The 11,490-nt window shown below is 57.2% G+C and overlaps 5 protein-coding genes across 5 annotated transcripts; 2 read left to right on the plus strand and 3 right to left on the minus strand.

Annotated features, from left to right (window-relative positions):
- Positions 1-203: 203 nt before the first annotated feature.
- On the plus strand, positions 204-1,145 carry PHSY_006475 (sterol desaturase; the record flags this gene model as incomplete). The annotated part of the gene is made up of 1 exon (XM_012337077.1): positions 204-1,145. The coding sequence occupies one exon, from the start codon at positions 204-206 to the stop codon at positions 1,143-1,145; it is 942 nt and encodes a 313-aa protein (XP_012192467.1).
- Positions 1,146-1,332: 187 nt separating this feature from the next.
- Positions 1,333-2,135, minus strand: PHSY_006476 (hypothetical protein; the record flags this gene model as incomplete). The annotated part of the gene is made up of 2 exons (XM_012337078.1): positions 1,333-1,633; positions 2,059-2,135. The coding sequence occupies 2 exons, from the start codon at positions 2,133-2,135 to the stop codon at positions 1,333-1,335; spliced, it is 378 nt and encodes a 125-aa protein (XP_012192468.1).
- A 262-nt stretch (positions 2,136-2,397) lies between these two features.
- Positions 2,398-6,525, plus strand: PHSY_006477 (hypothetical protein; the record flags this gene model as incomplete). The annotated part of the gene is made up of 1 exon (XM_012337079.1): positions 2,398-6,525. The coding sequence occupies one exon, from the start codon at positions 2,398-2,400 to the stop codon at positions 6,523-6,525; it is 4,128 nt and encodes a 1,375-aa protein (XP_012192469.1).
- Positions 6,526-6,757: 232 nt separating this feature from the next.
- On the minus strand, positions 6,758-9,271 carry PHSY_006478 (hypothetical protein; the record flags this gene model as incomplete). The annotated part of the gene is made up of 2 exons (XM_012337080.1): positions 6,758-8,271; positions 8,755-9,271. 2 exons carry the CDS (start codon positions 9,269-9,271, stop codon positions 6,758-6,760), a joined length of 2,031 nt encoding a protein of 676 aa, XP_012192470.1.
- A 941-nt stretch (positions 9,272-10,212) lies between these two features.
- Positions 10,213-10,812, minus strand: PHSY_006479 (hypothetical protein; the record flags this gene model as incomplete). The annotated part of the gene is made up of 1 exon (XM_012337081.1): positions 10,213-10,812. One exon carries the CDS (start codon positions 10,810-10,812, stop codon positions 10,213-10,215), a length of 600 nt encoding a protein of 199 aa, XP_012192471.1.
- Positions 10,813-11,490: the final 678 nt, after the last annotated feature.

An 11,490-nucleotide genomic window follows, 5' to 3' on the forward strand; every position in this document is an offset into this window, starting at 1 on the left:
TAAGACTCTTGCTAGGGTTTGGATTGCCAGGTCCGTCAGCGCACAAGCTTCTTTAGGCTCTTCCTGTGACGCTTACCTCCCGACCACCAACGATCATCCCCTCCTCCCCTTCGGACCACATCCGCGCCTTGTGCGTCCATCCCACCTCCGTATAAGCATCCACTACATCGCGCAAGAGGTTTGGTAGCGGTGCCTGATTCACGATGGACTTTGTTTCGCAGCAGTTCAACGCGACGGTCGGTTCGCTCTTGAACCCGACCACCACACACCTGGCCTCCGAGCTGTACAAGAACACCGACATTGCCTCTCTCAATGTGTTCGAGAGGGCATGGGCCAACTGGTACCTCTACTGGGGCAACCCCGTGCTCGCGACAGGTATCATGTCGTTCGTGCTGCACGAGCTGGTCTACTTTGGTCGTGCCATCCCCTGGATCATCATCGACTCGATGCCTAGCATGCGCAAGTACAAGCTGCAGGACGAGAAGATCCCTACGCCCGAACAGCAGTGGAAGTGCACCAAGTACGTGCTGCTCTCGCACTTCACCGTCGAGTTGCCACAGATCTGGTCGTTCCACCCTATCTGCGAATACTTTGGCCTCGCCACCCACGAGGTTCCCTTCCCACACTGGACCAAGATCGCATGGCAGATCGGTCTGTTCTTCCTGTTTGAGGACGCATTCCACTACTGGGCCCACCGCGCGCTCCACTGGGGTCCTCTGTACAAGCACATCCACAAGAAGCACCACGAGTACTCGGCTCCCTTTGGTCTCGCCGCAGAGTACGCTCACCCTCTCGAAGTCTTGATCCTCGGTATGGGCACGATCGGCGGTCCCTTCGCTCTGTGCGCTTTCACCAAGGATCTGCACATCTTGACCGTCTACATTTGGATCGTACTGCGTCTGTTCCAGGCCATTGACGCTCACTCGGGCTACGACTTCCCCATCTCGATGCACAATTGGGTGCCCTTCTGGGCGGGCGCCGACCACCACGACTACCACCACCAGGCGTTTGTAGGCTGCTACTCGACCTCGTTCCGCTGGTGGGACAGCTTGCTGGGCACCGACTTGTCGTACAAGCGCGCACGCGCTCGTCAGGCCGAGAAGAAGAAGCTGGCTGCTGAGGGAGAGAAGGCCAAGGCGCAGTAAACGGTCGTCGACACCTCTCATGCTTTAATTCACTGACGGCATCTAATAGCACCATTCCACATTCAATGTAAATAGCCGAGCAGACCAGCAATGGAGCGACGTCGAGTCAGCTCCCTGCTTGTCTGCTGCATCGAGCGTCTCAAGTTGCTCGTATTTTAGCCATAGAACATTCATCCAAACCACATGCTTAGTACGAGAGCGTGTTGACGCGCCGATTTGAGTTATAGATAGGCTTCTTTGCTCGATTGTCATCACTAAGACACGATGTCGAATGCTGTAGAATGGAAGAGGATTCAAATGTTCGGTATAGAATGTGTGGACAATGTAGGCGACGATGAGCTTGAGTCGTATTGGCCCATATGTCGAAGACGTGTCTTTTGACGGTACGGTGCGCATCGTCTGAACTGCTAGTCGTACACTGTGTGAAGAGAGTGTCGAGCTCAACCGATGTGATCCGAAGTGACAGCCGACTCTTTTGCAGACGGCGGCTGAAGCGGTCCAAATCACAACTCTGAGTGTGCCTCAGAGTACTGCGAGCGAGGCTCGGTTGTGTATTTCGGGTACAGATTTATTGTGCGTGTGTGAGGTGAGTGAGTGCCATGCGTGTCATGCGTGCTGCAGCACCGGCGTGTGCGTGAGAAAGAGACCAACACCTTTGTCCCGTGCAACGGATGGCAGCACACTGCGAAATTGCGCCTGAGACCTGTACCGCGGCGTATCCGACAATAGAGGTCCGCTAAAATAAAACGCGAGCCTGCTGCCCACCCAACCTCCTTGCCGCTATCCATTCTGCCTTGCTTGCATCTGAACTGATACCCACACTCAAACGTCGATATACCACATACCCCAATACAGCATCTGCTTCGTTCAACACCACAGGCGGAAGTTTCCTCAAGTTCACTCACTTACTGACCTCGCCTGGCCAACAACAGCGGTCACACTCTCTATCGATACCCAGAATATCGCTCCTTTGCGCTTCGTTCGTACCATACCACGTCAAGCTCGACCTAGGCCATCAAGCGTCTGCGCCGTCTCTCTCAATTGCTTTGGACCAACTCACAGCGAATCAATCCCGCACGCGAGCCTCGACGACCGTCCTCAATTCCACTCGCTGCAGCCAACAGTCTGACCAGGCGCGCAGCAGGCACAAAGGGACCTGTGCAAACGCTATACACCGCTGCGCAACACCATCTCTTACTATTAGATCCACCACGGCAGCTCAGCGAGAGCATCGCCACGGCATCTGCTCACGATGCCTGGCCTCTTCTCTCGAAGGTCCAAAGCGAAAGATCTAGGCCGTCTCGTCTCTTCCAAAGAGTATTTCGGTGCAGTCAGCTCGGCAGACATTGATCGTTTAGGACTTTCCTCACCTACTCCCAGCACAGCGGATGCGCATTCACTACCCAACGTACCCACCAAGGATGATCTTCCTCCTCCTCCACCAAAAGACACCAATGAAGGTTTTGTTTCCCCGGCTCGACAGCGAAATGCATCCAACGGCGATCGATCTATCCCTGCTTCATCGTCACCTGCTCCTCCTACGACGGCTAACATGAAAGAGTTTGGCCAGATGTATTCGCAAAACGGCAGCAAATTCTCGACGGCTGCTGCGTCGTCGTACTCGACGATCGGATCGCATCCTTTATCCCCCAATGCTTCCACACTCCCGGGCAATCGTCGCCTCGCGTCGGGAGGCTCGCTCCTCACCGTACCTTCCACATCTCACCTTGGTCGTCCCAACTCTGCAAACTCGTTCGACACATCCTCTTCCACCGGCTCGGGTGCAGCAGCAACCAAGCTACCTTACGTTTACGGCTACACCACCGAAGCTTGGCACGACCACCTGACCGCAGCACGCGTCCATGCTCTGCTAGAGACATGCGCCGAGCAGATTCGAAGTCGTGGTCTCGACAATCCGCTAATCTTCTCCTCCATGGCACTCGATCTCTCCCCGGTCAACGTCGCCTCGCTGATCAAGCTCTTCTCGCCCTCGACTGCCGGACAACGAGCGCCGCCGCCAGCGTTCTTGGAAGAGGTTCGATATGCCAATCCCCACGATCTGGCGGCGGTCATCAAATGGGCTTTGGCGCGCTTGGGTCGCGTGCTGGCTGTCCCCGTTCCCGTACCAGGAGCCAAGAAGGGCGAACCACGCGAGGAAATGGTCTACGTCCAACAACGCGGCTTTCTCGACTTTGAAGCTTACAACGCATGGCGAGAGCAGGAGCGTGACCAGCGTTTCCCCGCGACCGCCTTTAGCAGCTTTCTATCTCACTTGGGTCCGGAAAACGTCCGGTTGCTATGCTCGTTGTTCTCACTGCTCTCGTCCACCGCGAGCTACTCGCTCAAGAATGGTATGATGCCGGGAAAACTTTGCAAGCTTTTCGGACCCTTGCTCTTTGGCCTTCCGGAAGACGAGACTTTTGCAAGGACGTACGATGCCTACGTTCGAGCAAGCAATGCCACCGAGCACTTACTTTTGGCATACATCCGCTTCCAGGGTACGACGACGACATTGCCTCCGAGGTTGGGGCAGCACGTGGCTGGGTATCCGAGCATGTTGGAGATGACCGAGGTAAGGGGCGGCAAGATGGTCCCAGTGACGCAGATCGAGAGGTGCGTCAGGCTGTACAGTGTGGATCTGATTCAGACTGCGTGCGAGATTGATGTAGCGGAGGAGTGTGGAGAGTGGAGGGACTGTATGGGCGGCGAAGAAGGGGTAGGAAAGGATCCGCAATTGTCGGATAAGTTCAGGAAACTGGTGAATTTGAGGGGCGGGGGGGTTCAGGGGAGGAGAGGTGGTTTGAACAAATTGGAAGGAGACGATGCATTGGCTGCGCATTCTTCGCTGGTGAGCAAGCAATGGGGTGACTTCATGGAGGATGGGTTCGCTGCTACGCAGTCGTCCAAATTAGCCTTTGATCTCAACGAGTCCGCGCGACGTAATCGGACCGTCAAGAGGGAGACGATCCACTGGAACGATTTCTCCAAAGCCGGTTTCCAAGGAGAGGAGGACGGGACGCTGGCCGACGTTCTCGGCTTCGACGATGCCTTGGCGCAAGATGTGAGAAACTGGCCGAACGAAAGAGATCAGCTGAATGCGAAGCTGAAGTCGAGACAGGACAAGTTGCCGCGCTTCGAGTACGATACCACTCCATATGTGGTTGCGAGCCCGACGATGGCGCGAGCAGATGGAGGCGTCGATGATGGTCATCCGATCAGTCGAATGGACGAAACCTTTGCCGAGGTTTGGGCGGACTACCTCTTGGGCAACGGATGGAGCAATCGTGACGAGCTGACGCACAGGAATGCCAATTTTGTGGTGGTCCAGTACAAATCTCGACCGAACAGGAGCAGCGTTGGATCCTCGAGCACCGGGTCGAGTCTTCCGACGAAATTCCAGGTACGAGAGGAAAGCGGGGCCAAGGATGAAAGGGTGGATGCGGCTTGGTTTGTCATCCAGGAGGTGGTGCCTGCACAGTATAGGGCGGACTTGGAGAGTGTCGGCAAAGGTAAGGGGAAGGGTAGGGCGGTGATTAGGAAACTGATCGCGTTCAGAAAGAAGGACAAGGACAAGGTGGGGACTGAGGATGTGTCGGGTGGAAATGTAGAGGATGTATTCAGGCCTGGACCGGGTGGATCGACAAAGAGGATCATGTTGAGCGATCAACTGAAGAGGAGCGGGTCGAAGAACGCATCTCAAACCACGCTCAAGAGCAACAGGACCAGTGTCGATCGAGAGCGTCCGGCGAGCGCCTTGGCCGTCGGCCAGCAAGACAGGACGAACGATACGACGTTCGGCAACGACCAGGTCGGTCACACGCAATTCAGAAGCGAAGGTCATCAGACGGGTACCAGCAAGCTTATGTCTTCTCTGCGAGCCAAGAGTATTCGAGCGGTTAAAACGGCGAGAAGAGGTGCTTCGAGTCCTGCGCTCAAGCAGACGGATGAACTTGGTGCGACCAAGATGCAGCAGCGAGGGGACGTGGATGTAGATCGAAGCTTTACGAGTGCTGACTTCGAGACGAGGAGTGTTGGAGAGGAGCAGGGAGAGGAGGATGAAACAAATGGGAAGATGAATCGAGGCGAGTTGAGGGGTGATGGGAAAAGGCCGACGGAGAAGGATGACGCCTGGATCGACATTCTAGTCAGAGCGAATGGAAGTAGGATGAGCGGCCAGGATGCACCAATTGCCGGGGCAAGGAAGACCTCATTGGGACTGAGGTCGGATGAGATCAGTCAATTGTCCGTTGTCGAGCCGAGTAACGCAGGAACCACGAGGTTGTCGGTCGGATCTGGATCGTTCAACGGCGGAGAAGGTGGCGATCTGCGGTCGTCCACGCCTACGCACATAGCGACCACTGCTGCGAACCACGACGCTGACGCATCGAGCAGGGCCGATTCTAGACCTTCTTCACCCGTCGAGCATCCTCCCGACACGACGCTCCGCATGGCGGACAACTCGGCCGACATCCCCATGCGAGACGCATCGCTACGCGATGTCTCCCACCTTCGAACCTCGCCATCACCACCTCGACCAGCAGTGCTGCCTCAACCAGCACCGGCCATCGATCCGGTCGCCGCGGCGCGTGCAGCTCTCAAGTCGCGCAAGGAGGCATCTGCACGACCGGCGGCTCAGATCGACACGAAGAAGCTGGTCGAGTCGCTGCGTGCGGGGCTGAGTCCGATCGAGGCTGTTCGCGCGAGCAAAGGGGTTGGCGCGCAGGGAGGGGCGGAAGAGGTGGGCGAGGTGAGTTTGAGGAAGGTGGAAAGATCAACGTCGGAGGGTGCGAGTGAGAGGGGCGAAGGTGGGAAGGCAAATGGGTACAGGGATGTTTTTGCGAAAGACCCGGTTGCGGGAAGGGTTGCTGATGTTGCTAGTCGATTTGGTGGAAGAACGGGAGCAGGGCAGGCTAGCGGGATCCCCGTTATCAAGAGGAAACCCGTCGTCGAGCTGGGAGAGAAATCTCTCCCCACCGCACCTGCTACCCCACCCCCGAACGGCACCGCCGATCAGCGACCCGAGCTCAACGACGTTCACGCGACACCACCGCTCGCCCAACGCCAATCGCTAGACTCAACGCGCGATCCAGACGAGATCTACCCGGAAGACGCAGCCAGCAACTTCGACCCCAAAGACCACCCCAGCGTCGACAGCCCCCTCATCCCCTACCAACCCTTCACCGACACCGGCGACGTCGAACAGCTCACCGCCCAACAGCGGGAGTACACGTGGAGCAGGAACGGCTTGCTCGGATCGCGCAAGGCGGAAGAGGAGGAAGACGACGCCCCGACAAGGTTCGCTCAGCCGTACCAGCCGGGCATGCCGCTCGATAACGTGCTCGAGGAGAGCGAGAGCGTGCTCAGCGGGTCCAATCTCTAACGCGGATCTCAGATTCGGGGGAGGGACGGTCGTGGGCTCAATTTTTGTAATGCTCAAAGAGCGATTCATCGATGACAGTCTGAAAGGAGGCACGGTGTGTGTGAAGACGGCATGAAAAAGCAATGAAGCCGAGCATGGTTGTGGGGCGACGAAGTTACGAGCCGAAAAAAGAAAGGCAGAGGCGAGCATTAGCAAGGGCATTTAGGAGTGACGAGCGCTACTATAAGGGAGTTTAGGCTAGGTGATCGGGATGAATAAAGTCAAACGACCCGGACCACCTGTCCGTTCGGGCAAGGCTCTGGCTGTCGTCGTCGTCGACACGGTGCTGCAGCGCACGACTCTGATCGTGACAGTAGAGCGCGCCCTTGGAGAGTGGTCGAGGAGACGAGGCTCGCGGAGTGCGGGCTTCGTCCGAGGTGTCGCTGCCGCCACCGACGCCCAGGGAAGCGTTGCCCGGTTGATCGTCGTGGACCAAGTTGAAGTAGTCGTCCTGATCGACGGGACGGGGAGCGGATGCGGACGGAGTCGCCATTGCCTGTGATCGCGACCACTCGGCAAAGCGCTGGTTGAGGGCATCCATCTCGATGTCAAAGGCTGCTTCAGGAGGCGTCGCGGCGACATCGGCCTCGTCGTCGTCGTAGACGTCATCACTGTCGTCTTCTTGCGGGTCGACGTATTCTTGCTGCTGATCAGCTGCGGGCAGGTTGATCGACATTGTAGAAAGTGGCGAGCGGCCCATCTTGGGCGAGGAGGAAGCCGAGCGGGTAGCTGAAGTTTGGAAAGCATGCTGGTGGATGCCCGGCAAGTGCTTGGCCTTCATTTTGGGTGAGCAGCTCGAGTGCGTCTTGCTTGATCGACTACTGGGCCTTGAGACGGCCGGCGACGATGCAGAGGGCGTCGCTTGCGGAGACGCGGCAGCACCAGCCGATTCGGCATGGATGGGGGTCATGACGGTCGACAGCTTCGACTGCGAAGATCGTCGACGTTGGCCAGGGAACTCGGGCACCGCGGGGCTTCGATGAACGTGTCGATAGTTGAGTCCGCCTGGCGATGGCCATCCGTACTGCCACCAAGACGTGTTGCCGCCATATCGACCAATAGGCGAGAGACCGAGGGCCATGATGCGCTGCTGCTCGTCGTGCTCTTCCTGTGTCGCAACGGGAAGCGAGTAGCTTCGGATCATGCCGGCAGATTTGCTCGCAGGCTGCTGAGCAGAGCGCTCGGATGCCGCAGGAATGTCGAGTCGGAGAGCAGCCTTCGGGCCGAGGCTTGAAGGAAAGCTGGTCATCATGGCGGAGCTGCGGCTGCGCTGGACGTCGTGGGTAGGGATGCCAAAGCCGTCGGACACGCCCCGTCGTGTCAGTCGCCTGGCGGCGAGGGCGCCGGGGACTGCGAGTCTATCATGCTGAGTGAGCTTGGAGATTGGCTCCTGGTTCTCGATCTGCTCGACGTCGAGTACATCGGGAAGACGAGGGGCCAGCTTGGACATCGAAGCTGGTGGGAGAGGAAGCAGTGGTGAGTAGGGCAGCTGCGAGCCAGTAGATGTGTGAGCACCGCTGGTCGCTTGCGAGCCGCGCAAACGCGAGCCCGAGTGAGGAGCGGAGGAAGGGTCGTAGAGCGGAGCTTGCTCCGAGATGGAGCGGAGGCCCAGGCTTGGTCTAGACATGAGGAAAGAATGCGCGCTGCAGGCTCGGGAACTACCGGACGTGATGGTGAACAGCTTGCAGCCGTAGGTGCGCGAGACGTCTGCGGGGCAGGATGCGTCGAGTATGTGAAACAGCGGACTACGACGGGGACAATGGGCGCATGAGATGGATGCTGTGAGATGAAGACTGCGATGCGGGAGCTGCGTGAGGACTATGGGGATGTGATCATGAAAGGGCTATTGGAATGCGTGGTGCGGAGAAGTGGAGAAAGACAAGAGATAGAGGTGACGTGACACGGTGAAGCGAAGCGAAGATGGTAGCAAGCTGATGGGACGCAAAGGAGCCTCTGGGACTGGACAATGCTAGGGAACGAGGAAGGAGGCTATGCTATGCTGCGATATGCGATGCAGTTGTATGCCTTGCAATGCGATTCGAAGGTTTGACAGTGAAGGCAACCGAAGAGCGCGTGCTTGCGTTATTAGACAAAGCGCCGACGAGGAGCCGAGGGCGTGATGGTGGGCTGATGCAGATGAAGGAATGAACCGCGAAGGAAGATGCAGGGATGAAGATAGGATGCGACGACCGCGTTGCGCGTGGTGGGCAGACACCAACGCCGAACGGAAGGTCAGATGGAGAAGATGTCGCAACGGAGACGGAGGGATGACGAAGAGGACGATGGACGGAAGGGCGTAGCCAATATGTACTTTGACGGACGTCGACGAGGTTGGCGCGAGCGAGTCGGCTGTCAAGTTACACTTCCAGCGCAAGAACAACGAGGGCAGCCGTCCCCTGCGAGCAGCGTCGGCGAAAGGGATTGCGCACAGAGTCAGAAGCAGCAGCAGCACGTCTCGACACGACGCAGGGTTTTCGGTCGGCTGCGACAGGAACGACAAGTAGTCACATAGCAGGGGCGATGGAAGCACCGAAGTCTGAGAGTATCGCCGTCTGAAATTGGCGGAAGCGCCGTCAAAGGCGTGTGAACCTGGCAGGTCCCAGTTAGCGAGGGCATCCGCGACGCTGAAGGCAAAGTGCTGGAATCGCGTTCGGATTTCTTTCTCGCTCTGTGCCTGTTCATGTAGGATTCTGTCCGGGGAAAGCATTCTGAGATCACCCTGCGCAGTCTCGCTTCATCATCTGCGCCCTGCAATCCTCTCTCCTCGTTCCAGCTAAAGTCCCATTTTTCCATTTTCGAAATTGAAAGATGAATAAGTAGTGTTGTAAAAAATAGAAAAAGCAAAGAGACATGTTCGGCGTCGGCCAGAGACCGACACTGGATTCAGAACTGGCGAATCGAAATTCGAGGGTGCAAACGCGCACGCGTGGCGCGCCAGCTCCCTCGTAGCTGAGATGTCAACGGTCGTGCTCAAGCGTCGGTCGCAGTTTCATTTGCTGCCTTGCCTCGCTTCCATCTTTCATCGCGCGCGCGCCCGCACATTCCCATGCCCTTCGACTCACACCCAGCCTCGGTAATTGTAGGGGCTGATCGGGCGCACGGCAGAGGATTCCATCGGAGGGAAAATGTTCCGTGAGCAGAGCAAAGGGGACGAGGACACGGCATGATGAACCTGACCCTAGCCTTGCGAGGAAAGACTACCCGTTGCTGAATCAGAACGCGTTCTGTAAGAGTGGAAACGAAGGTGTCTCACGAAGAATCAAGAACAGGCTGGCCCGTAACCTCAGCTTGGACTGCCGATGAGTTTGGGACGAGCACGAATCTGAGACCGGCTTGAAGCTAAGCGAGCATGGCCATTAGATGCCTGACAGGCCCCCCGTATCTCCCTCGCCGGCCGCTGTTTCGATGAGGTACGAGATTGCGGTGAGGTCCCCGCCTCCTTTCTCCCAACCCTCGGCGCAGCGGAGTGCACACAACGAGCTCGGTAGTTACAGCAGTGTGTGATTGGCAATCTAATGAGAGCCCCGCATCTGTATCATCGCCTGTCAACGTAGCAAGCCACCCCCTGATCTTCTGTACTGCCGTGTAGCTAGGCAGCCATTCCGAGGGTCGCGGCATTAATACGTCACAAACGCCTCCTTCTAGGCGTCACTTGCATTTCACGTTTCTTGTAAGCCATGGACGGTCACTTGTGAATGCCGAGCCGACCGAGCAAAGCAGCAGAGTCACACTGAACACTACACCGTAGATCCGACATCTGAGTGGGTTCGTCTCTGACTCCAGTCGTCTCGCTAGCTGCATTCGTGAGAGCAGACAGGAATATTGCCGACTCATCAATCTCTTGTGATCTCGCCCTGTGTGACGCCAACGGGCCTGTCCGAAAGACGGGACGACCGTCTGCCTCACTGCACCAAATCGGCACATCTCAAGGACCGAGCTGCTGAGTTCAAATGAGTCTGTGGCACAGGAATCTGGTTGCAAGAGGATCCTCTCTTCGCATCTGACCGCTTTCGGGTGCCTCGAATGGAGAGCTGTGCGGTACCACTCGAGCACGTTTTCGGATGCCTTACCGAATCGTCTGGTCGATGCATGCGAGATTGGCTGTAGCTGTCGGTCCCACAGCAGCAGGCGACATTCCGTGACAGATCGCGAGCCTTCCAGCCGCTGGCACATAAGCGAGAAGCCCCGCCTCTGTTGATAGGTACAATTCCGCACCACGCTAGCTGTCACTGGACTCCAATACTGCATCGTGTCGTCAGGTGTGGAACGCACTCGTCCCAGAGAGTCCTAGCGCTGCACGTAGCGCTACAGTCCAGTCACTCGACGAGAACCGCATCTCAGTGAACCGTAACCACGGGTGCCTACAGACGCAAGGAGGTGAAGCTAGCCGCTGCCTCGCTTAGCCAGCGGGTGGCGCGTATCGTCCATGACCGCGTCGCCTTTGCTTTCCCGCCAATGTAAGGCGTTCTGAGATTCCCAATCTTGCGAGCTTGAGGCAATTATGGCCGGGTTGCCCATCTGTCTCTTTCTCCTCTCGATGAGTGTCGGAGGTGCGCAAGCCGCGATACAGAGCAACGATCTCAGCAACGATCCCGCAAGTTGTCTTTTAATAATTTGCTTACACTTTTACGGCTCGGCTTGGCAACCAAGCTCGTTGCGGTCGGGACGAAGCGAAATTCCGTCCGCTGCAGACGATGCGCTGTTCGATCGACAGAAACGCATCTCGAGACTTCAAGCAGATGCACACCTTCCGCACGTGGAAGACAGGATCGTGCAGTCGCTTTGGACCTTTTCACTCGTCTATCCATCTCGCCCTATTTCGAGTATCAATGTGCCGCTGATGTTCTCGATGCACTGGAGCTCGAATGTTTGTCCGTCGGACCCTTGAAAATGAGGGCATGAACGGGTTCTGAGGTCTCCCGCCTC

The sequence above is a fragment of the Pseudozyma hubeiensis genome, assembly GCF_000403515.1.
Source record: "Pseudozyma hubeiensis SY62 DNA, scaffold: PHS58, whole genome shotgun sequence".
Classification (NCBI taxonomy): Eukaryota; Fungi; Basidiomycota; class Ustilaginomycetes; order Ustilaginales; family Ustilaginaceae; genus Pseudozyma; species Pseudozyma hubeiensis.